General features: G+C 45.7%; 1 protein-coding gene across 1 annotated transcript in view; it reads right to left on the bottom strand.

The window, feature by feature from the left end:
- Positions 1–254: 254 nt before the first annotated feature.
- ENPP4 (ectonucleotide pyrophosphatase/phosphodiesterase 4) overlaps positions 255–25,092 on the bottom strand; it is a 33,916-nt gene continuing 9,078 nt past the window's right edge. Inside the window, exons 2-4 of the mRNA XM_040348439.1 lie at positions 5,407–6,271; positions 1,519–1,692; positions 255–730 (exon numbers count right to left, since the gene is read on the bottom strand). Of these exons, the coding sequence (XP_040204373.1) occupies positions 369–730; positions 1,519–1,692; positions 5,407–6,244 (1,374 nt within the window). The 5' untranslated portion in view covers positions 6,245–6,271 and the 3' untranslated portion in view covers positions 255–368. The remainder of the gene's footprint in view (positions 731–1,518; positions 1,693–5,406; positions 6,272–25,092) is intronic.

Genomic DNA, 25,092 nt, shown 5'->3' with positions numbered 1-25,092 from the left:
CATGCTTCAATTTTTTTTGGTCGTTTTTTACAAGACATAAAACAACGTTTTCCCCCACACACAGTCAATTAAAGTGACGTTTTTAAAAACGTCATTTTTTTTCATCACATAAAGTGATGGTGTGTACGCGGCATAATTCATCCCAAAGGTGTTCTATAGACACTCCTAAACCTTGTGGACAGATTTCCTCAAAAAGATGAAGCTGTTATAGCTGCAAACGGTGGGCCAACTCAACATTGAACCCTACAGACTAAGACCGGGATGTCATTAAAGTTCACGTGCGTGTAAAGGCAGGCGTCCCAATACTTTTGGTAATATAGTGTATATTGCCAAAAGTGCATTTGTTCCGGTGCTCACATTTTTCTAAATCACGCAATTAAAGGATCGTCGTCATCCTGCAACCTCAGCCGCGTGAACGGACGTCCTGAAGGCAATTTCTTCTTGAACATGATCACAATACAAGTCAAAGTGGTGAACACCATGAGGGTGCCCATCACAATACCAATGGCTTCTGGCACCCGGATGCACCACTGGTCGGTCAGCAAACACTTGGTGTTGGAGAGTGATCCATTGTTGGCTTCGGGCTTCAGTCCGAGAATGTGGCACATCATGGGGTACACGTCCACGCTGTTTATTGTGCCCAGCTTATAGTCCTTGTGGAAGGCTGGCCCGTGGGCAGCTAGGAAAGGGTGCATGCTATGGAGGGTGTTGTCATAACCGTGGTTTCCCACTGCAATACATAGAAAGAGGTTATCAATATTCCAGAAATCCAGAAGAAAAGAGATTCGAAATAGAAAACCATTTCACCAATTTTTCTTTCCATACCCCTATTTCACCCAAACATGAAAGCGGTATGCCAGGGCTGCCCTACTTCACCGTATGTACACAAATATTACATCTATAGGGGTTCATGCCAATTCTACCCAATTCTCCTACTAACACATTACAAATTGACTCCTTGCTGATGACACATCCGAGCCACACAAGACCCCCAAGCCACACAAGACCCCCAAGCCACACAAGACCCCCAAGCCACACAAGACGCCCAAGCCACACAAGACCCCCAAGCCACACAAGACCCCCAAGCCACACAAGACGCCCAAGCCACACAAGACCCCCAAGCCACACAAGACGCCCAAGCCACACAAGACGCCCGAGTCACACAAGACGCCCGAGTCACACAAGACCCCCGAGTCACACAAGACCCCCGAGTCACACAAGACCCACAAGTCACACAAGACCCCCGAGTCACACAAGACCCCCGAGTCACACAAGACCCCCAAGTCACACAAGACCCCCCAAGCCACACAAACACTTTAGGTGCCAATAACCATTGCCCATGTATACAGTATATAGATGGAAAGAATTCCATTTCTACAGTCTAAATCAGGAGCCTCCAAACTTTCTAAACAAAGACCCCATTTACTGTCCTTCCGTGGCCAGTGGGAGTAAAAAAATAACATACCCCCGAGAGCAATAGAAGGTAAGTATACATACAATACAAAGCAGGTGACTTACAGGTTATGTGGGAAGATCCATTCTGCACTATTGTCCATCCTTCATCGGCCACCATGATGATAGGCTGGATCCGGCCGTTGTGCTTGTAATGATAACGATCTGGAATCTCCTCCTTCAGGTAGACTGTCATGTGACTGCTGCAGTTCTTCAGCAGATTGTACACATAGCTGACCTCTGTAGGAATAGAACAGATACATGTCATATAAGGATCCTCCATCCCGTATTATTATGTGTGCTGGTTATCCAGCTCCCGCCGAGGAAACACATACATGTGGCCCTCGGTGGGTGGGCTTGAATGCAGAATAAGGATGAGCTCTGGCGTGTTCGCATGCTACACGTGCAGAGCCCGCCAGGAAGTGTGCACGGCGCTGCGCTAATCACAGCCAGGGAGACATTTCCCGATCTCTGCAGCCGAGAATCAGGACAATATCTCCCTGGCTGTGATTAGCGCAGCGCCGTGCACACTTCCTGGCGGGCTCTGCACGTGTAGCATGCGAACACGCCAGAGCTCATCCTTAATGCAGAGAAGCCACATTTATGTGTCCCTATGGAAACACATTTCCCGACACACTAAGCGCAATCATGTGACCACTGTGACTCCCAATCACAGCAGTCACATGCCCCGAAATGCCCACCTTCCGACATCTAGAACCTCTTAAAGGGCCGGGAAGTTTCCAGCATGGGTCATTACTATTCGGAGCACGTCTGGTGATCTCCATGTTTTTCCCTGAAGTTGGTGGCTTTTGGGCAAAGACCCAAAGAGATGTTCTGAGGTGACAGATCACTCCTGACAGCAGCAACCACCCCCGAGTGTCACCCTTGTCTTTTACCTATTTCAGCTAATTTCATGTCCGATACATTCTTCCAGTGCAGGTTAAAAAGTGAATGCAATCTTACTGGTTTATGTACTAGTCAAAAGTTTTACAACGCCGCCATTTTTCCAGTCACGAAATAAATCGCTGATCGCCGCCATTGGTGGTAAAAAAAAAATAATTAATAAAAATGCAATAAAACTATCCCCTATTTTGTAAAACGCTATACATTTTGCGCAAACCAACCGATAAACGCTTATTGCGATTTTTTTTACCAAAAATAGGTAGAAGAATACGTATCGCCCAAACTGAGGAAAAAAAATGTTTTTTTATATATTTTTGGGGGATATTTATTATAGCAAAAAGTAAAAAATATAGATTTTTTTTCAAAATTGTCGCTCTATTTTTGTTTATAGCGCAAAAAAATAAAAACTGCAGGGGTGATCAAATACCACCAAAAGAAAGCTCTATTTGTGGGGAAAAAAGGACGCCAATTTTGTTTGGGAGCCATGTCGCACGACCACGCAATTGTCTGTTAAAGCGACGCAGTGCCGAATCGCAAAACCTGGCCGGGTCCTTTAGCTGCCTAAAGGTCCGGGTCTTAAGTGGTTAAAAAAAAAAATGAAAAAAAAAATCCCATGTACATAAGTATTCACAGCCTTTGCTCAATATTTTGCTGAAGCACCGTTGGCACCAATTACAGCCTCAATCTTTTATGAGTATGATGCTACAAGCTTGGCACACCTCATTTTGGGCAGTTTCTCCCATTCCTCTTTGCGGGACCTCTCAGGCTTCATCAGGTTGAATGGAGAGCATCAATGCACCGCCATTTTCAGATCTTTCCTGAGATGTTTAATCAGGTTCAAGTCTGGGCTCTGGCTGGGTCACTCAAGGACATTCACAGTGTTGTCCCTTAGCCACTCCTTTGTTATCTTGCCTTCACCCCAGTCTGAGGTCCAGAGCGCTCTGGAGCAGATTTTCATCAAGGATGTCTCTATACATGTCTGCATTCATCTTTCCCTCGATCCTGACTAGTCTCCCAGTTCCTGCCACGGAAAAACATGCCCACAGCATGATGAGGCCACCACCATGCTTCACAGTAGGGATGGTATTGGTCAGGTGATGAGCGGTGCCTGGTTTCCTTCAGACATGACGCTTGCCATTCATGCCAAAGAGTTCAATCTTTGTTTCATCAGACCAGAGAATTTTGTTTCTCACGGTCTGAGAGTCCTTCAGGTGCCTTTGGGCAAACTCCAGATGGGCAGTTATGTGCCTTTTACTGAAGAGTGGCTTCCATCTGGCCATTCTAACATACAGGCCTGATTGGTGAAGTGCTGCAGAGATGGTTGTTCTTCTAGAAGGTTCTCCTTTCTCCACAGAGAAACACTGGATGTCTGCCAGTGACCATCGGGTTCTTGGTCACCTCCCTGACTAAGGCCCTTCTCCCCGATCACTCAATTTGGCCGGGCGACCCCAATCTAGGAAGAGTGCTGGTGGTTCCAAACTTCTTCCATTTACGGATGATGGAGGCCACTGTGCTGTGACGATGGGACCTTCAAAGCTGCAAAAAAAATTCTGTACCCTTCCCCAGATCTTTGCCTCGATACAATCCTGTCTCGGAGGGCTACAGACAATTCCTTGGACTTTATGACTTGGTTTGTGCTCTGACATGCACTGTTAACTGCGAGACCTTATATAGACAAGTGTGTGCCTTTCCAAATCATGTCCAATCAACTGAATTTACCACAGGTGGATTGGATTGGATTGGAATAAATACTTATAGAGCGCCGAATGCGAGTTGTGAAACTCGCGTCTAAGGTGGACTCCAATCAAATTGTAGAAACATCTCAAAGATGATCAGCGGAAACAGGAAGCACCTTAGCTTAGTTTTGAGTGTTATGGCAAAGGCTTTGAATACTTATGTACATTTTAATAAATTTGCAAAGATTTCAAACAAACTTCTTTCACGTTGTCATTATGGGGTATTGTTTGTAGAAATTTTAGGAAAATAATGATTTAATGGCGTATTCCAGGGATCGACAAATCCCAGGCGCCAGGTCGCCATGGCGACTAGAAATAGTGTCCTGGCGACTTGCCTTGGTATTAAAAGTTATTACCACCAGATGTGAGCTGGCGCCATCTGGTGGTGGCCGTTGGTATTACAAGTTAAGCATTACAAGTTAAACAGCAATTCTAATGTCACTTTTCACTATTTTCACTGCCATCTTCTTCCCTCTAATTAGAACCCCCAAACATTATATATATATTTTTTATAATAACACCCTAGGGAATAAAATGGCGATTGTTTCAATACTTCCTGTCACGCCGTATTTGCGCAGCGGTCTTACAAGCGCACTTTTTTTAATTAAAAAATAAGACAACAGTAAAGTTATCCCCATTTTTTTTTATATTATGAAAGATAATGTTACGCCGAGTAAATTCATACCCAACATGTCACGCTTCAAAATTGCGTTTGAACACCGTTTACATATGCGGGCGCTGCTCACGTATGTGTTCGCTTCTGCGCGCAAGCTTGTCAGGACGTGGTGCGTTTTCTGGCTCCTAACTTTTTTAGCTAGCTCCTAGATTCCAAGCAAATTTGTCAATCCCTGGCGTATTCATCTTCACTTTTAATATGTATGAACGGATTTAGTGAACCATGAATTAAAAGTAAAAGGGGTTGTAAAGGTAAAAAAAAAATCCCTAAATAGCTTCCTTTACCTTAGTGCAGTCCTCCTTCACTTACCTCATCCTTCCATTTTGCTTTTAAATGTCCTTATTTCTTCTGAGAAATCCTCACTTCCTGTTCTTCTGTCTGTAACTACACACAGTAATGACATTTAAAAGCAAAATTGAAGGATGAGGTAAGTGAAGGAGGACTGCACTAAGGTAAAGGAAGCTATTTAGGGGGAAAAAAAATGTACCTTTACAACCCCTTTAAGTATGGTAGTATCCAATAAGTAGAGCATTATGAGCCTTTTGAAGCCATCATGGTATGAATAATTTTAAAAGTGGCACCAGGTTGCACATAAAGACCCTTCGATAATATAAAATAGAAGCATGCATTAACACTTACCTTGAAGTGGATGAATTGCAGCAACTGGAGTGAAATCCACCAAGGTATAGTTCCCGCGACCAATGCAATCATCCAGTACAATAACTCTCTCCTTTGAGCATTGGGCCATTCCATGGTCACTAGTGATAATCACATTCACTGTATCCCAAAGCTTTGCCTCCTTTAGCTTCGACACCAAATATTTAACATTTTCATCTATCTCGGTCAACACTTTGGCCATGTTCTCTTTATCTTCAGGTCCAAACTGGTGCCCGCTAGCATCAGGTTCCTCAAAATAGAGTGTGGCAAAGTTGATGGGATCATTAGGTCTTGTAAACCAAGCAGCGATGTTATCGACTCTCTCGGCGAAGGTGACGCTGTGGTTGTACGGCAAGAAGTCATCAAGGGTTGTATTCTGAATCTTTACATCGCTGCCAGGCCACATTGCTGAGCCGCTTCTTCGTCCCGTCTGTTGGTTGGTCACCCAGATGGGAGTTGCTTGGTTCCACCAAAATGGGTCAGTCTTAGAAGTAATGTCGGACAAATTAAAGATCTGATGTGTGGTGGAATCATACATGGAGTTGGCTACCATGCCATGGCTTTCAGCATATAAACCGGTCACTATTGTATAATGATTGGGGAAAGTCTTTGTGATGAAGATATTTGTCACCTCCCTCACCAGTACTCCATCGCTGATGAACTCCTGGAGGTTAGGCAGCGAGAAGTTTAATAAATAGTCCGCCCTGAACCCATCAAATGATACCAGGATTAGCTTGGGAGTGGAACTATCACTAGCTGCTTCACCAGCACACAGTGCTAAGCCATGCATCAAGGTAAGGAAAAGGGCCGCCGCACGCATCTTACAAGTCACTCCTGTGCAGGTTACCTGGAATTACAAACATTTTATTATTACAAAACGCACAGACTATTAGGTAGATTCAGAGAGAGTTAGGCTGGCGTATCAGTAGATACGCCGACCTAACTCAGAATCTACGCCGACTTATGTTTAAGTGTATTCTCAAACAGAGATACGCTTAAACATATCTAACATACGACGGCTTGCGCCGTCCTATCTTAGGTTGCAATATTGAGGCTGGCCGCTAGGTGGCGCTTCCATTGCGGTCGGCGTAGAATATGTAAATTAGTAGATACGCCGATTCACGAACGTACGCCCGGCCGACGCAGTACATTTACCCAGTTTACGTAAGAGATAGGCCGCCTAAAGTTAGAGCTGGGCCCTAGGTGGCGTTGCCAATGTTCAAGTATGGCCGCCGTTCCCGCATCGAAATTCAACATTTTTACGTCGTTTGCGTAAGTCGTCCGTGAATAGGGATTTACGTTGTTTGCGTCCATGTCGAAATCAATAGGCCCGTGCGGCGTACTTAGCCGCATTGCACACTGGGAAATGTAGGCGCCCGGCACACGCGCAGTTAAGAAAATACGTCAAAAACGTAAGGTCAAAGCATATTGACAGAAAACACACCCCCTCAGCCGAATTTGAATTAGGCGCGCTTGCGCCCGCCGCATTTACGCAACGCCGTCGTAACTTAGCGGGCAAGTAGATTGTGAATCATGTACTTGCCTCGCTAACTTACGGCGGCGTAGCTTAAATGCCTTAAGCTACGCCGCCGCAAAGTTGCGGCAATGTATGTGAATCTACCTATTTGTTTTATATTAAACATTAATTAAATTCAGAGCTCATTATAAAGAAAGCGATTACACAAAATAACGAATAAAAGAGTATTAAACACTGGAATTGAATTACTAAAGGCAAATACAGTGGAACCTTAGATTACGAGCATAATTCGTTCCAGGAGAATGCTCGTAATCCAAAGCACTCGCATATCAAAGCGAGTTTCCCCATTGAAGTCAATGGAAATTAAAATAATTTGTTCCGCATTGACTTCAATGGCATGCAATACTGCATGTGGCCAGAGGTGGTGGGGGGCGCCGGAGAGCCTTGAAAACACCCGGAAAGGGCAGAGGAAACCTCAGCTGAACTTGGAAAACCTCAGAAAGGCTTAGGGAACTGAGATTTTCCAAGCATTTCCGATCGGCGCCGTTCGGCTCCGGTGCCCCCCCACCTCAGGCCAAACGCGGTATTGAACACCGCTTTGGCTTGAATCCTGCTCATTTTGCGAGACTACACTTGCAAACCGAGTCAGGATTTTTTTAAATACAATACTCGTATTGCGAAATGCTCGTTAACGGCATTACTCGCAATCCGAGGTTCCACTGTAGACGGTTGCACTCATTTTCCCCAGAGCTTACTAAATGTGGTGAAGCTCTTCTGATTTCCATCATCCAATCATGTGCAAGAAAAATTGCTGTTATTTTATTTATTTTTTTGATTTCCTTCCACCTGATTGGTGAAGCATCATTTTATAAAGAATACCCACATTACAATGACTAAAGAAAATGAGTGCAACTCCACAATCTATTTGCCTTTAGTAAATCTACCCCATAGTGTTTGTATTGGGGGGATTCAGTCACTTTGGTCTATCAGGGCAATATGACATGTTCTCTTGAAAGCGGACCTGAGTTGCCGGGAGGCCGTCAATAGACGTCCTCCCCTGCAGGGCGTGCGTGTCGAGCGCTGTGCTCACCAAGTCACTGAGACAGATCGATCCCGGCCCCTTACCACGTGATCAACTGTCAGGCAATGACAGCCGATCACGTGATGTAAACAAAAGCTTGGTAATCATTTTTTTTTCCCTCATGCTGACAGCGTGAGGAGAAAAAAAAAGCCAATCACCGGCTTTTGTGCAAGGGATATTGGTCCAGAAGAGGAAGAGGCATATCCGCCTCATCTGTGACCACCAGTACCGCCTGCCAGTGCCCACAGTGCCACAAATCAGTGCAAAACAGTGCCACCTATTAATGCCCACAAGTGCCACCTATCAATGCCCACCAGTGGTGCCAATCAGTGCCTCATCAGTGTCACCTAGCAGTGCTGCCTAACAGTGTCAACTACCAGTGCCGATCAGTGTCCATCATGGCCACCCATCAGTGCCCATCACTACTTTTTTTTTTTTTAACAAAAAAATAAAAACCCCATAGGTGATAAAACACCACCAAAAGAAAGCTATATTTGTGGGGAAAAAATTATAAAAATTTCATTTGGGTACAGCGTTGTATAACCGGCCAATTGTCATTCAAAGAGGGAGAGCGCTGAAAGCTGAAAATTGGTCTGGGCAGAAGAAGGGTTTACGTGCCCAGTGCCCAGCAAGTGGTAATTACCACCTTAATCACTTGACAACCGGGCCTATTTCGGCACTTCTCTCCTTCATGTAAAAATCAAAATTTTTTTGCTAGAAAATTAATCAGAACCCCCAAACATTATATATATATTTTTAGCAGACACCCTAGGGAATAAAATGACGGTCATTGCAACTTTTTTTCTTGCACGGTATTTGCGCAATAATCTTTCAAACACCTTTTTTTTGGGGAAAAAAAAAACGGTTTCATGAATAAAAAACAATAACATAATAAAACAACAGTAAAGTTAGCCCAATTGTTTTGTATAATGTGAAAGATGATGTTACGACGAGTAAAGAGATACCTTACAGGGTTGACAAATTTGCTTGGAATCTAGGAGCCAGCTAAAAAAGTTAGGAGCCAGAAAACGCACCCCGGCCCGATGAGCTTGCGCACAGAAGCGAACACATACGTGAGCAGCGCCCGCATATGTAAACGGTGTTCAAACCACACATGTGAGGTATCGCCGCAATTGGTAGAGCGAGAGCAATAATTCTAGCCCTAGACCTCCTCTGTAACTCAAAACATGCAACCTGTAGAGTTTTTTAAACGTCGCCTATGAAGATTTAAAAGGTAAAAGTTTGTCGGCATTCCACGAGCGGACGCAATTTTGAAGCGTGACATGTTGGGTATGAATTTACTCGGCGTAACATTATCTTTCATAATATTAAAAAAAATGGGGATAACTTTACTGTTGTCTTATTTTTTAATTAAAAAAAGTGTAATTTTTTCCCAAAAAAGTGCACTTGTAAGACCGCTGCGCAAATACGGCGTGACAGAAAGTATTGCAACGATCGCCATTTTATTCTCTAGGGTGTTAGGATAAAAAATATATATAATGTTTGGGGGTTCTAATTAGAGCGAAGAATATGGCATTGAAAAATTACATTAGAATTGCTGTTTAACTTGTAATGCTTAACTTGTAATACCAACGGCCACCACCAGATGGCGCCATCTCGCATCTGGTGGTAATAACTTGTAATACCAACGGCTCACCACCAGATGGCGCCAGCTCACCTTCCAATCCAAGTCGCCAGGACACTATTTCTAGTCGCCATGGCGACCGGGATTTGTCGAGCCCTGACCTAACATGTCACGCTTTAAAATTGCACACACTCATGGAATGGCGCCAAACTTCAGTACTTAAAAATCTCCATAGGCGACGCTTTAAATTTTTTTCCAGGTTACTATTTTCGAGTTACAGAGGAGGTCTGGTGCTAGAATTGTTGCACACGCTCTAACGCATGCGACGATACCTCACATGTGGGGTTTGAACGGCGTTTACATATGTGGGCGGGACTTGCATGCGTGTTCGCTTCTGAGCACGAGCTACCGGGGACAGGGGCGTTTTAAAAAAACAAAAAATGTTTTTAATTTTATTTTACTTAATTTTTTTATTTTTACGCTTTTTTTTTAACATTTTTATTTTTCTGATCACTTTTATTCCTATTACAAGGAATGTAAACATCCCTTGTAATAGGAATCAGTGTGACAGGTCCTCTTTATGGAGAGATGCAGGGTCAATAAGACCCCACATATCTCCTCCAGGCTTACAAGCATTAGATCGTGAAAAAAATTCACCGATCTAATGCCGACAGCCGCGAATGCAGCTTTGTTTACTTCCGGGTACCGGGCGTGACGTCATAACGTCGCACCCGGATCTCCGACGGTCATAGAGATGACTGATGATCGTCCGGTCACCAGTCATCTCTATGCTTCCAAGCGAGCGCCGGCCTATTCGCTCTCCGGGCCCCCGATGGCACGAGAGAGCCCGGAGAAGCACCGGATGGCGGCGGGAGGGGGGGGGGGACATCCCCTCACGCTGCCTATAAGAAGGATCAAGCGTCGGAACTGCCGCTTTGATCGTTCTTATCGGACAGAGAATCGCGGGCTGAAGACGCTGATATCTGAATGATGCCTGAAGCTGCACCCATCATTCAGATATCACCGCACAAAGCCGAGGACGTCCATGGACGTCCTCTGTCGTCAAGTGCTTAATTAATATTTGTTTGGTTTTAACGGGGTGAGGTGGAAACCCTATGTGCACCTCTTGTGGCCTTGGGGGTATGAGAAGTCCCAACACCACCTGTTGGGTTTTCATTTTTTTTTTATCCAAATAATAAAGAATGCAACAGGAGGACTGGAACTCTCAACGGTGAGCATTCACTAGATCTGGTCTCCCACAGTACACAGAACATGGAAATGCAATTATTTTCGTAAATATAAACCGCTTTTCATTCTCTTTTCCGACTGTCCTATGAGGCTACTAGACCCCTGATCCTCTGTCTGGACAGTACCGATTGGCCCTGTGCTGATCACATACACCCTCCCAAAAAACACAAAAAAAACTCTAGAAATACACACCAAACCGAGCATGTGCAGAGTGCCCCCAAAGCTCTGTACTATCAGCAGATGAATTAGGGACAGTGGAAAAAATGGAAGATCAGAGAAGAAAGGATCAAGCAGTCTTTTTACACAATGCACGTGATTAACCCCTTAGGTTCCACAGTGAGCATACCAAGCATGCTTTATCGTTTAGTAACACTTTAACCCTAGTCAGCACCTCTGTCCTCTGGACCTATCCAGACTCTTATCATTAGTATGTACTTCAGATGTCTTTTTATATCCAGAACAGGAAGTTCCAGTCTCAGGTCAGGCCGCAATCACATAATTTGGTTCATGATTGTTTTAATGACTCTAAAACGTTGATTACAGTACAGAAGATAAGATCTAGGCATGTGGTGGAAGGACTAGTTCTCCCAGTCCTGACATACACCCTCAAATATGTCTAGCACTGCAAAGCTACTTCACCTACTGTTTGGGAGCCAAGGTGCAGACCGGGGACATTATCTTCAGTCCCTTCAATGCCAAGACTCTCTTCAGCACAGATTCACAATATCACGTGGTCCGACCACGCAGCTATTACCATGTCCATTGACGACCAGGCTGTCTCCTCTTCCCCTCTCATCTGGCAAAACAATGTCCAATTATTGCTAGAACCCCAAATCTCCACAAAAATCTCCCAACACCTTAACGAATTAAATAATGCGAACTCGGTAGAAGATCCCTTTACCCTCTGGAATGCCCATAAGGCATACATGAGAGGTATACTAATTCAACTCGGCGCTAGGGATAAGAAATGGCGCACAAACAAAGTTAACTCTCTTCTCACTGACATACATGACTTAGAAACGAAAAACAAGCAGGTACCCAATCACACTCTTACCAAGAAACTTTCTCACTTAAAGCGGTAGTTCCCCCTCAAAAAAAATTGTAAGATTAGATTCCTGCTCATTTTGTGAAGGGGAATCGGCTAGTTTTTTTTAAAAACGAAGCAGTACTTACCGTTTTAGAGATACATCTTCTCCGCCGCTTCCGGGGTATGGTCTTCGGCACTGGGCGTTCCTTCTTAAATTGACAGGCTTCCGACGGTCGCATCTATCGCGTCACGATTTTCCGAAAGTAGCCGAACGTCGGTGCGCAGGCGCCGTATAGAGCCGCGCCGACGTTCGGCTTCTTTCGGCTACTCGTGACGCGATCGTCGGAAGACTGTCAATCAAAATAGGAACGCCCAGTCCCGAAGACCATACCCGGAAGCGGCGGAGAAGATCGCTCTCTAAGCCCCCGTTCACACCTAGGCGTATATACGCCTGTAGTGCGACGCCGCTGCAGCCCCGAGACGCCAGAGGGATGATTTTACATTGCCCTCTATGGAGATGGTTCACATCTCCACGCCGAACGCCGTACGCCTGCCGCCTGAGTCCCGGACCTTTTTTTCAGGCGGCTTTCGGCGTTCGGCATAGGAGATGTGAAACATCTCCATAGAGGGGGTGAAGGCTGCATTCACAGTCGCAGCGTTTTGTCGCCGCAAATCGCGGTACAAAATGCTGCTATTTGTCGCCGCAATTCGCGGGACAAAACGCCGCGATTTTGTACGCCGAGGTGTGAATGCAGCCTACAACGGTAAGTACAGCTTCGATTTTAAAACAACTAGCCGATTCCCCTAGACAAAATGAGCATCAATCTAAGGGTAAAACATTTTTTATGGGTGAACTCCCTCTTTAAGAGAGTCACTAAGAGAACTGCTAAACCAACAGTATGATTATCACCTCAGACGTCTCAAACTGAACTCGTACGCCAACGCAAATAGAGCCGGTAAATACTTAGCCAATAGACTAAAAACGTCACGCACTAAGACGAGAATTGACCACTTAATCCATCCCACGCTTAAACAGAAACTTAGTAACCCTCAAGAAATTGCCGATCAATTCGCCGCTTACTACAGAAATGTATATAACATAAAAGATGATCCTTCCACCCACCAACCCACGACCGCAAATATCCTGGAATTCCTACAAAAAATAAATTTACCCTCTCTCTCAGAATCCCAATTACTCTCCCTAAACTCACAATTCACTACCTCTGAGATAGAAAGTGTAATAGCCACCTTACCTAACGGTAAGTCTCCAGGGCCTGATGGGTTCTCGAATGAGTACTTTAAAATCTTTAGCCCTCACCTTGCACCACATATGCAAGCGGTCTTTACGAAAGCTGCAAGTACAACCTCATTTCCCCCAGAAATGCTACAAGCATTTATAGTCACCCTTCCCAAGCCGGGTAAAGAACCAACTACTCCCTCCAATTTTCGGCCTATTTCTCTCCTAAACACTGACATCAAAATTTACGCTAAGGTTTTGGCCAAACGTCTAGCAGATTTCACCCCATTTCTCATTAAACGCGATCAGATGGGCTTCGTGAAGGGGAGACAGACCTCGGACGCAACCAGAAGAGTCATTAATGTCATGCACCATGCGGAGGGGACCTGAGCGCCTTCTCTGCTGCTTTCCATAGACGCAGAGAAGGCGTTCGATAGGGTACATTGGAAATATATGCAACTGACAATGTCCAAGTTCGGGTTTGATGGCCATATTATGGATGCAATACTGGCTCTGTACTCATACCCCTCGGCAAGGGTGTACACATCCAGTATGTTATCTGTTCCCTTTCGGATAACGAACGGGACACGCCAGGGGTGTCCACTCTCCCCGACTATCTTCAATCTCATGATTGAACCCCTGGCGGAAACCATCAGAACGCATAATGGCATAACGGGATTCCGAATTGGTTCCACTTCCCATGTCATAAATGTATTCGCAGATGATGTGATCTTGATGTTAACGGATCCACTCACCTCACTTCCTTAGGCACATGACACGCTAAAATCCTTTGGAGAAGTCTCCTACTACAAGGTAAACTTCACAAAATCCCTCATCCTTATGGCCCGTACACACGATCCGAATATCGGACGAAAACGATCGTCCGATGAAGAATCGTACGATTTTTGGATCGTGTGTACACTACTTTCGAGAGCCGATCACGACCGTTCATCCGATATTATTCGATCGGACATGCACGAAAATTTTCCTCGTACGATGTCAGATCGTACGATTTTCGTTTAGTCAGTACAGTTGTCGTCCGACAATACAATACAAATACATTACAACACATGACATCACTTCCGATAATTTTTTCCGGTCGTACGAGAATTTTCGTGACTTTAATAACCTATTTTATTTTACTTGCGACTATTAAGCGGAAAAAGTCGTACGATCCGTCGTACGATATTCGGATCGTGTGTACGGGCCATTAGCCTAGGAATGCCAACCACAGAACGCCTCCAGCTACAACACTCACTTCCGTATATATGGAATGATAATAGCATAACTTACCTCGGCATCAAGGTAACCAATACTACCGAATCGCTAGCAGAAGCCAATTTGAGGCCACTTCTAAACAAAATAAGTACCCAAACCAATAATATGTCCAAAAAGGAACTATCCTGGATGGGCAGGTTAGCGGCATTTAAGATGCTTATACTGCCACAAATCTTATATAAATTTAGGACACTCCCAATAGCCATTGCACCACGTTATATCAAAGCCCTATCCAATATCCAATGGAAATTCCTGTGGGGCGCAAAGAAAGCCAGATGTGCACGTAAAACCTTACTTCCTCACAAGAGTGTTGGGGGAGCAGGACTAGTGGACATACATGACTACCTATGGGCAACTAGACTCGACCAACTCAAGTTCTGGTTTTCCTCCTCCGACACACCGCTATGGGTAGAAATAGAGAAATCCCTAGCCCCTACACCTGACTTACCATCAGTACTCCTCGGAGACTCATGGATACCATGGGATACGACCAACACACCCCCAACAATCACCACATCGTTGCAGGTTTGGAGATTCCTCCTGAACTGTAAACTCCCTAACAGTAGAACCATAGATCACAAATTCCCTCTTAGCTGGATTGAAGCCCACGTACCGATGCTATCCCTAACAGCTTTCACCTCCCAAGGGATACACACAGTACACGATCTATTAGAAGATAAAGGGCTTAAAACGGTGGACTGCATAATGCGGGAATGCCAAGACCAGGCAGTGAGCTGTAGGTACATGAGCACTTGCTCTTTCCCAGCATTTCTTAAACTGACCTTTGTCAAGACTAGCCTTGGCAAGGGTACTCCTCAGGGCCTCTACTTTGTGAAAGGCAGGGTTGCCAACTATCAGTATTTTTACTCTGGTAGCCAGTAAAAAACTGGCACTTTTCTCCTGCCAATAAATGCCAGTGACAGGAAAAGATCGGCAGTTAAAAACATGGCTGTACTCAATGTGTCACTTAGCCCAGGGGTTGACAAATTTTCTTGGATCTAGGAGCCAGCTAAAAAACTTAGGAGCCAGAAAACGCGCCCCGTCCCGACGAGCTTGCGCGCAAAAGCGAACACATACATGAGCAGCGACCGCATATGTAAACGGTGTTCAAACCACAAATGTGAGGTATCGCCGCGATTGGTAGAGTGAAAGCAATAATTCTAGCCCTAGACCTCCTCTGTAACTCAAAACATGCAACCTGTAGAGTTTTTTTAAAATCTCCATAGGCGACGTTTAAAGGGTAAAAGTTTGACGCCATTTCACGAGCGGACGTAATTTTGAAGCGTGACATGTTGGGTATCAATTTACTCGGCGTAACATTATCTTTCATAATATTAAAAAAAATGGGGATACCTTTTCTGTTGTCTTATTTTTTAATTAAAAAAAGTGTAATTTTGTCCCCAAAAAAGTGCGCTTGCAAGACCGCTGCGCAAATACGGCGTGACAGAAAGTATTGCAACGATCGTCATTTTATTCTCTAGGGTGTTAGGATAAAAAATATATATAATGTTTGGGGGTTCTAATTAGAGGGAAGAAGATGAAAAATTACATTAGAATTGCTGTTTAACTTGTAATACTTAACTTGTAATACCAACGGCCACCACCAGATGGCGCATGCTTACACATCTGGTGGTAATAACTTGTAATACCAACGGCTCACCACCAGATGGTGCCAGCTCACAAAAAAAAAAAAAATATTTCCCCCCCCCCTTCCAAGCCAAGTCGCCAGGACCCTATTTCTAGTCGCCATGGCGACCTGGCGTCCGGGATTTGTCGACCCCTGACTTAGCCCAAAAGTGACCGTTCCTCTGTATTAAAATACCTAGGTATCTCTATTCCTTCCGACCCGAATCACCGATATACAACAAATGATATTCCTCTTATGCAACGCACTTTACAGGATCTTAAAAAATCAATATTCGTGGTTTGGGAGGATTAAGGTGTTAAAAATGGATAGAATACCTCAGTTTTTATATCTATTTCAAACCAATCCTGTTTTCGTCCCTAGATCTTATTTTTCCACATTACAGTCGGCCTTTACAAAGTTTATCTGGGGTCATAGGAAACCTAGATTACATAAGAAACTACTATCATTGCCTAAAATGAAAGGAGAAGCAGGCGAACCTGATCTCTACTATTATTATGTAGCAGTAGTATTAAAGTGGAGTTCCACTGTGAAAAAAAAAATTCCTCCAAAAAAAAAAAAGTTTTACCTACCCTAAATAGCTGTTGCTATGCGGAAGTCCCGAATCTTCCTCTTCATCCTCCGCGGTGGATTCTCTTCCTCCTCCTACCCTCGGTTTCTTCTTGTGAATGGGCCGCGCTGCATTCTGGGAACTGTGTGTGTCCCAGAAAGCAGCTGGCCCATTCACAAAGCGCCGCGCTGCTCGTGCATGCGCAGTAGGAAACGGGTAGTGAAGCCGCATGGCTTCACTGCCCGTTTCCCTTACTGTGGATGGTGGCGCCTGGAGCTGCCAGGATCGAGGATTGGCCTCCACGGGGGCTGACATCGCTGGCGACTAGGGGTGCAACGGATCACAGTTGATCCGTGATCCGAACGGGTCACCCCCTTCGGATCGGAACACACTGTGATCCGCGGATTGCCACGGCTCCGGAGCTAGGCCGAAGCCGCGGCCTTTCCTAATGTTACGGCGGCGGCTCCGGAGCTAGGCCGAAGCCGCAGCCTTTCCTAATGTTATGGCCGCGGCTTCGGCCTACCTCCAGAGCCGCAACCATAACGCTAGGAAAGGCCGCAGAGGAGGAGCCCGCACTTGTGGGACACACCGCTCATCTGTCGGCACTAGCTGGGGGGGGGGGGCACTGTACTGAGAGGAGGGGGGTCACTGTACTGAGAGAAGGGGGGGTCACTGTACTGAGAAGGGGGGTCGTCACTGTACTGAGAAGGGGGGTCGTCACTGTACTGAGAAGGGGGGGTCACTGTACTGAGAGGAGGGGGGGTCACTGTACTGAGAGGAGGGGGGGTCACTGTACTGAGAGGAGGGGGGGTCACTGTACTGAGAGGAGGGGGGGGTCACTGTACTGAGAGGAGGGGGGGGGTCACTGTACTGAGAGGAGGGGGGGTCACTGTACTGAGAGGAGGGGGGGGGGTCACTGTACTGAGAGGAGGGGGGGGGGGTCACTGTACTGAGAGGAGGGGGGGTGTCTGCACCGAGGGGGTACTATAGTTAGTGGGGGGGGGGGGGGAGATGTGGATATTACAGTGGGGGAGATTTTTTTTATTTATTTTTTTGTCGATCCGAAAAATGATCCGATCCGTGACTCCTGATCCGAGGAACGATCCGAACCATGAGTTTTTTGATCCATTGCACCCCTACTGGCGACTAGGACAGGTAAGTGTCCTTATTAAAAGTCAGCAGCTACAGTGTTAGCAGCTGCTGACTTTATTTTTTTATACCGGACCTCCGCTTTAACCAGGATAATGAATTGGTTTCACTTTTCTGACACTAAACAATGGGTATTAATAGAGCAATGGTTTAATCAATTCGATCTCAAGGCTCTTCCTTGGTTATCTTTTGATACCAGGGATACCCACCGAGATCTACTCCTTACCTTGCCCTCTCTTACATCTCAGCTATTGAAAATCTGGACTAAAATAGCCTTACAACTAGAACTTTCCTCACAAATAGGACCTATGACACCTTTATTTGGTAATCCACGATTCCCGCCAGCCTTAACCACTTAAGGACCGCCTCCTGCACATTTACGTCGGCAGAATGGCACGGCTGGGCACAAGCACGTACAGGTACGACCTCTTTAAGTGCCCAGCCATGGGTCTCGGGGGCGCGCGCCCGTGACCCGGTCCGAAGCTCCGTGACCCGCGGACTCGATCGGTCACAGGAGCTAAAGAACGGGGAGAGCTGTGTGTAAACACAGCTTCCTCGTTCTTCACTGTGGCGCCGTCATTGATCGTGTGTTCCCTTTTATAGGAAAACACTATCAATGATGTCACACCTACAGCCACACCCCCCTACAGTTAGAAACACAGATGAGGTCACACTTAACCCCTTCAACGCCCCCTTGTGGTTAACTCCCAAACTGCAATTGTCATTTTCACAGTAAACAATGGCCCAGATTCAAGAAGCAATTGCGCCCGTGTAACCATAGGTTACACGGCGCAATTGCTTACTTGCTCCGGTGTAACGAGTGCTCCTGATTCAGGAACCTTGTTACACCGACTGCAGCCTAAAATCTGCGCGGCATAAGGCTCTTATGCCACGCAGATTTTAGGCTGCATTACCACTGATTCACAAACTTGCGCGGGCCCTGCGCAAGCCAGGTACGAAGTTTCCGTACGGCAACTTTAGCGCAAGGCTGCCCTTTCTAATAGTAGGGGCAGCCAATGCTAAAGTACAGCCGCCGCTCCCGCGACGTGAAATTTGAATTTCACGTCGTTTGCGTAAGTGATTCGTGAATGGCGCTGGACGCCATTCACGTTCACAAAGTTTCCCGACGGAGCATGCGCTGTACGCTCGGCGCGGGAGCGCGCCTAATTTAAATGATTCCCGCCCCCGGCGGGATCATTTACATTGCGCGCGCTTACGCCGCTTATGCCCGGCGCGCCCTCGCAATTTACGGAGCTACTGCTCCGTGAATCGAGGGCAGCGCAAAATATTTGCGGGGGTGCAGGGCAAAATCGTTGCCCTGCTCCCCCGCAAATATCGCGCAAATGTACCTGAATCCCTGGGCCAATGCATTTTTAATGCATTTTTTGCTGTGAAAATGACAATGGTCCCAAAAATGTGTCTAAATTGTCCGAAGTGTCCGCCATAATGTCGCAGTCACGAAAAAAAAAAAATCGCTGATCGCCGCCATTAGCAGTAAAAAAAATTTATAAAAATGCAATAAAACTATCCCCTATTTTGAAAATGCAAAAAATTTTGCGGAAACCAATCGATAAACGCTTATTGCGATTTTTTGTTACCAAAAATATGTAGAAGAATACGTATCGGCCTAAACTGAGGAAAAACATTTTTTTATATATATTTTTGGGGGATATTTATTATAGCAAAAAGTAAAAAATATTTAGCCAGATTCAGAGAGACTTACGATGGCGTATCAGTAGATACACCGTCGTAAGTCCGAATGAGCGCCGTCCTATCTTTGCACGCATTCTTAAACTGAGATACGCCTCACTGTTGCCAAAATAAGACCGACGGAAGTCTCCTACGCCGTCGTATCTTGGCTGCATATTTACGCTGGCCGCTAGGGGCGTGTACGTGGATTTACGCGTCAAATATGTAAATGGGCAAGATAGGCCGATTCACGAACGTACGTACGCCCGTCGCAGTAAGCTACACCGTTTATGTAAGACATACGCCGGCGTAAAGATAAACCACCTCTATAGGTGCCCATGCAAGGTATGGACGACGGAACAGCTGTCGTATTTTACGTCGTTCGCGTAAGCGTACGTGAATGGGGCTGGGCGTAGGTTACGTTCACGTCGAAAGCATTGAGTATTTGCGATGCGATTCTGAGCATGCGCGCGCATGCGCCGTACCAATGGCACTTCATTTACATGGGGTCACGGTTACTTTACATGTAGCACGCCCACTACCTGCCTAATTTGAATTAGGCAGGGTTACGCCGGGCCATTTTCGCTACGCCGACGTAACTTAGGGAGCAAGTGCTTTGTGAATACTGGCCTTGCCTCTCTATTTTACGCCCGCGTAGCGCAAATGAGCCGCACTACGCCCGCTTAAACATAGGCCGATCTACGTGAATCTGGCTAATTGCACTTTTTTCAAAATTGTCGCTCTATTTTTGTTTATAGCGCAAAAAATAAAAACCGCAGAGGTGATCAAATATTTTTAAGTATACAACCACTTTAAAGCACAAGAGACGAACTACAAACTTCTCTCTAGATGGTATTGGAGCCCACTGTCATTAAAGCGTATATATCCAGACAAATCGGATATATGCTGGCTGAGAATCGTGAGCGAATCGTGATCTATATTCTAAGAAAAAAAATCGTGATTCTCATTTTAGCCAGAATCGTGCAGCTCTATGTGCGCATGCACGTCAGCCCAGCTGATTGGTAAATCAGCTCCTTGTGCTATGACGTGCTAAGTTCGTCCCGGACACTATTCAAGGGAGGGGCACTTCTCGACAGAACACCGGTGTTCTTTCAATATGTGCCGGTTGCTGTCAGCCACAGCCAATGAGCAGAGAGCAGGGGGCGGGCCCAATCCACATGGGGTGTGTCAATGGACACACAGAGTGTGGCTTGTGAGTAAGGCATGAGTGCCCCCATAGCAAGCGGTGTGCTATGGGGCACCTAGCGGGGGGGGGGGGGGCAAAGGTTATTTTTTTAGATGTGTGGCCCACAAGATTCTTTCAACGGCTAGGAAGATTGTTGCAAAGAAGGCCAACACCTATTAGTGTGGTAGAGGAGATGGACCAGTGAGCTTTTCCACTGACATCAATGACACTAAGCATAAGACTTTAGAGGGGCCAGTGCTAGAAGGAAATCCCCCAGCCTCAGTGAAAGTAAAAACAAAAAAGGTCAATGGGATAAGGATAAGACCCCATTGTTGGTGCCAGTGGGAGGAATTGTGCCCCATCGTTGGTGCCAGTGGGAGGAATTGTGCCCCATCTTTGGTGCCAGTGGGAGGAATTGTGCCCCATCTTTGGTGCCAGTGGGAGGAATTGTGCCCCATCTTTGGTGCCAGTGGGAGGAATTGTGCCCCATCTTTGGTGCCAGTGGGAGGAATTGTGCCCCATCTTTGGTGCCAGTGGGAAGAATTGTGCCCCATCTTTGGTGCCAGTGGGAGGAATTGTGCCCCATCTTTGGTGCCAGTGGGAGGAATTGTGCCCCATCGTTGGTGCCGGTGGGAGGAATTGTGCCCCATCGTTGGTGCCAGTGGGAAGAATTGTGCCCCATCGTTGGTGCCAGTGGGAAGAATTGTGCCCCATCGTTGGTGCCAGTGGGAAGAATTGTGCCCCATCGTTGGTGCCAGTGGGAAGAATTGTGCCCCATCGTTGGTGCCAGTGGGAAGAATTGTGCCCCATCGTTGGTGCCAGTGGGAGGAATAGTCAAGGCTGCTGTTGGAAATCACAGCCTACCTGACAGGGCCCTCCTATTCGGGGCCACTCACCACACCTGCACACCGGTCAAATTAGGACACGGCATCTACATAAATAACAGGCCGATTCGGACTCAATGGACAGCGAATGAACAGAAAGGGATTTGTACAGAGGCTCCTTTTTATTCACAAATTGAAGCACAGTAAACACAGTTACCTATGCTTCATATATATATATAAATGAACACAGCGAGTGATCGGTACCAAAGAAAATCAAACTTTTATTGCCGTCTGTGTCCCCACTGGGAAGATTTGCTGTCACTTCCTTTACCAGTGACAGCATTGCTCCCTGAACAGGAAGTCCAACAGAGACAAAGACAGCAATACAAATAAACAGAGTTTCTCACCTTTCACATAGATGTATGTGGAAATAGGAAAACTCTGATGACATGCAGGACAAAAGGAGATGAAGAAACCGTCTCCTCTGTGCAGCCAATGGAAGGCGTCTACACATAAACCACAAGTAACCACATCAATTCTGACCATATGTATATTTACTGCTCATTTTTTCATCCAACTGCAATGTAACCACTTAAAGTGGAACTTTAGTCCGAAAATGACGTCCTGCTAGATGACATCATGCTGGCCCCTTTTGCAGGTATAGATATGTACAATACAAGTGAGTGCTTATACTTTTAAATCCAGTAATACACTGTCTGTCCCCGGCATGCGCATGCTCAGTTGCTCTACATTTTTAGGCACTGTTGAGTTTGTAGAGGTCGATCTGCTAACAGACTTAAAGTAGAATTAAACCCTCCTATCTTTTACAGCCAATGAAGCTGCTTCTGTTTGATCTGCCACTGCCATGGTGCTGCACATGTGATCAGTTATGACACCAACCATTTGATGGTTTGACACAGGGTTCAACGAAACCCGGGCGCCAGGTCGCAATTGCGACTAGAATTAGCGACCTGGCACCTGGGGCGGCACAGCTGGGGTATCCTGCGTCTCCATGCGCCCTCACTTCCCCCGCCGCGCGAATCGAATCGGGCCACGCCAGCCGGTAATTGAGGCAGCGGCTTTGTGGCTTTCTGCAGGCCTATGGTTTCTTCTGGAATCTGCCGCCATCTTGTGGTGGCCGCTGGTATGACAAGACAACCAGCAATGCTAATAGAGCTTCCCCTGTCTGTTTTCACTGCCATCTCCTTCCCTCTAATTAGAACCCCCAAACATTATGGCCCAGATTTACGTAGATAGGCGTAAATATAAGCGGGCATAGCGTATCGTACTTACGCTACGCCGCCGCAACTTAGAGAGGCAAGTGCTGTATTCACAAAGCACTTGCGTCTAAAGTTACGGTGGCGTAGCGTAAATGTGCCGGCGTAAGCGCGCCTAAATCAAATGAGGAACAGGGGGGGCATGTTTTATGTAAACTAAGCATGACCCCACGTAAATGACGCTTTTTTTCGAACGGCACATGCGCGCGCATGCTCAGTATCACGTTGAATTTTCAAATTAAATTACGCCCGCTCAATGCCTAGACGACGTGAACGTAACTTACACAAAGCCCTATTCGCGAACGTTTTACGCAAACGACGGAAAATTTTACGTTGTCCCGACGTCCATACTTAACATTGCGTACACCTCACTATAGCAGGGGTAACTTTACGCCGGTCCGACGCCTTACGCAAACGACGCATATAGATACGCAGGGCGCACGTACATTCCTGAATCGGCGTATCTACCTAATTTGCATATTCTACGCGTAAATCTACGGAAGCGCCACCTAGCGGCCAGCGTAAATATGCAACTAAGATACGACGACGTGAGAGACTTACGTCAGTCGTATCTAAGCAAAAATCCGGCGTATCTTGCTTTCTGGATACAGAAAAAAGATACGCCAGCGCATCCGAGAAGTTACGCGGCGTATCAATAGATACGCCGACGTAACTTCTTTGTGGATCTGGCCCTATATATATATTTTTTATTCTAACACCCTAGAGAATAAAAATGGCGGTTGTTGCAATACTTTCTGTCACACTGTATTTGCGCAGCGGACTTACAAGTGCACTTTTTGGGAAAAAAAATACACTTTTTTTTTTATTAAAAAAATAAGACACCAGTAACGTTAGTCCATTTTTTTTATATTCTGAAAGATAATGTTACGTCGAGTAAATTGATGTCCAACATGTCATGCTTCAAAATGGCGCCCGCTCGTGGAATGGCGACAGACTTTTACCCTTTAAAATCTCCATAGGCAACGTTTAAAAAAAAACTACAGGTTCCATGTTTTGAGTTACAGAGGAGGTCTAGGGCTGGAATTATTGCTCTCGCTCTACCAATCGTGGCGATACCTCGCGAACACCGCTTTCATATGCGGGCGCTACTCACGTATGCGTTTGCTTCTGAGTGCAAGCTCGGCAGGACGAGGCTGGTTCCTGGCTCCTAACTTTTTTAGCTGGCTCCTAGATTCCAAGCAAATTTGTCAAGCTCTGGTTTGGACAGCTTGGTTCCCGACACAAGCAAATGTGACAGTTTAGCAATCCCAGCATTCCAGGAATGTGACTGTTTTTTAAACTGCTAAATCGATGGGTTTAGTTCCGCTTTATGATTTACTGCTGTTCAGGGGTTCTGGGCTTCAGCAAAATGGCAGCCTCCAGCAAGAAGAAACAGGAGCAAAGCTGGAGGCAATTTACAGCACACACTAATGTTGGTAGCATAAGTTCCTTGCTAAAGAATATTATTATTATTATTTTTTTTTTATCAAGTTGTTATGGGTTAAGTTCCCCTTTAAGCTCTGGAAGATTTTACCCCCTTTATGACCAGGCCATTTTTTGCTATTCAGCACTGTGCTACTTTAACCACTTAAGGACCCCTTCACGCCGATATACGTCGGCAGAAAGGCACAGCTGGGCACATCAACGTATAGGTACGTTGCTCTTTAAACCCAGCCGTGTGGTCCGAAGCTCCGTGACCGGGACCTGATGCCCGCTGGAGTCCCGCGATCGGTCCCCGGAGCTGAAGAACGGGGAGAGCCGTGTGTAAACACAGCTTCCCCGTTCTTCACTGTGGCTGCATCGATCGTGTCATCCCTTTTAATAGGGGGACACAATCGATGACATCACACCTACAGCCACACCCCCCTACAGTTGTAAACACACTTTAGGGAACACATAACCCCATCAGCGCCCCCTGTGGTTAACTCCCAAACTGCAACTGTCATTTCCACGATAAACAATGCATTTTTTGCTGTGAAAATGACAATGGTCCCAAAAATGTGTCAAAATTGTCCGAAGTGTCCGCCATAATGTCGCAGTCACGATAAAAATCGCTGATCACCGCCATTAGTAGTAAAAAAAATAAAAAAAAATAAAAATGCAATAAAACTATCCCCTATTTTGTAAACGCTATAAATTTTGCGCAAACCAACCGATAAACGCTTATTGCGATTTTTTTTTACCAAAAATAGGTAGAAGAATACGTATCGGCCTAAACTGAGGAAAAAACTTTTTTTTTATATATATTTTTGGGGGATATTTATTATAGCAAAAAAAATTGAATTTTTTTCAAAATTGTCGCTCTATTTTTGTTTATAGCGCAAAAAATAAAAAACGCAGAGGTGATCAAATACCACCAAAAGAAAGCTCTATTTGTGGGAAAAAAAGGACGTCAATTTTGTTTGGGAGCCACGT

This window comes from Rana temporaria, chromosome 4, assembly GCF_905171775.1.
Source record: "Rana temporaria chromosome 4, aRanTem1.1, whole genome shotgun sequence".
NCBI classification, from domain to species: Eukaryota; Metazoa; Chordata; class Amphibia; order Anura; family Ranidae; genus Rana; species Rana temporaria.
The sequence above is the reverse complement of the archived record's forward strand: the minus strand, read 5'-3'. Positions and strand labels throughout refer to the sequence as shown.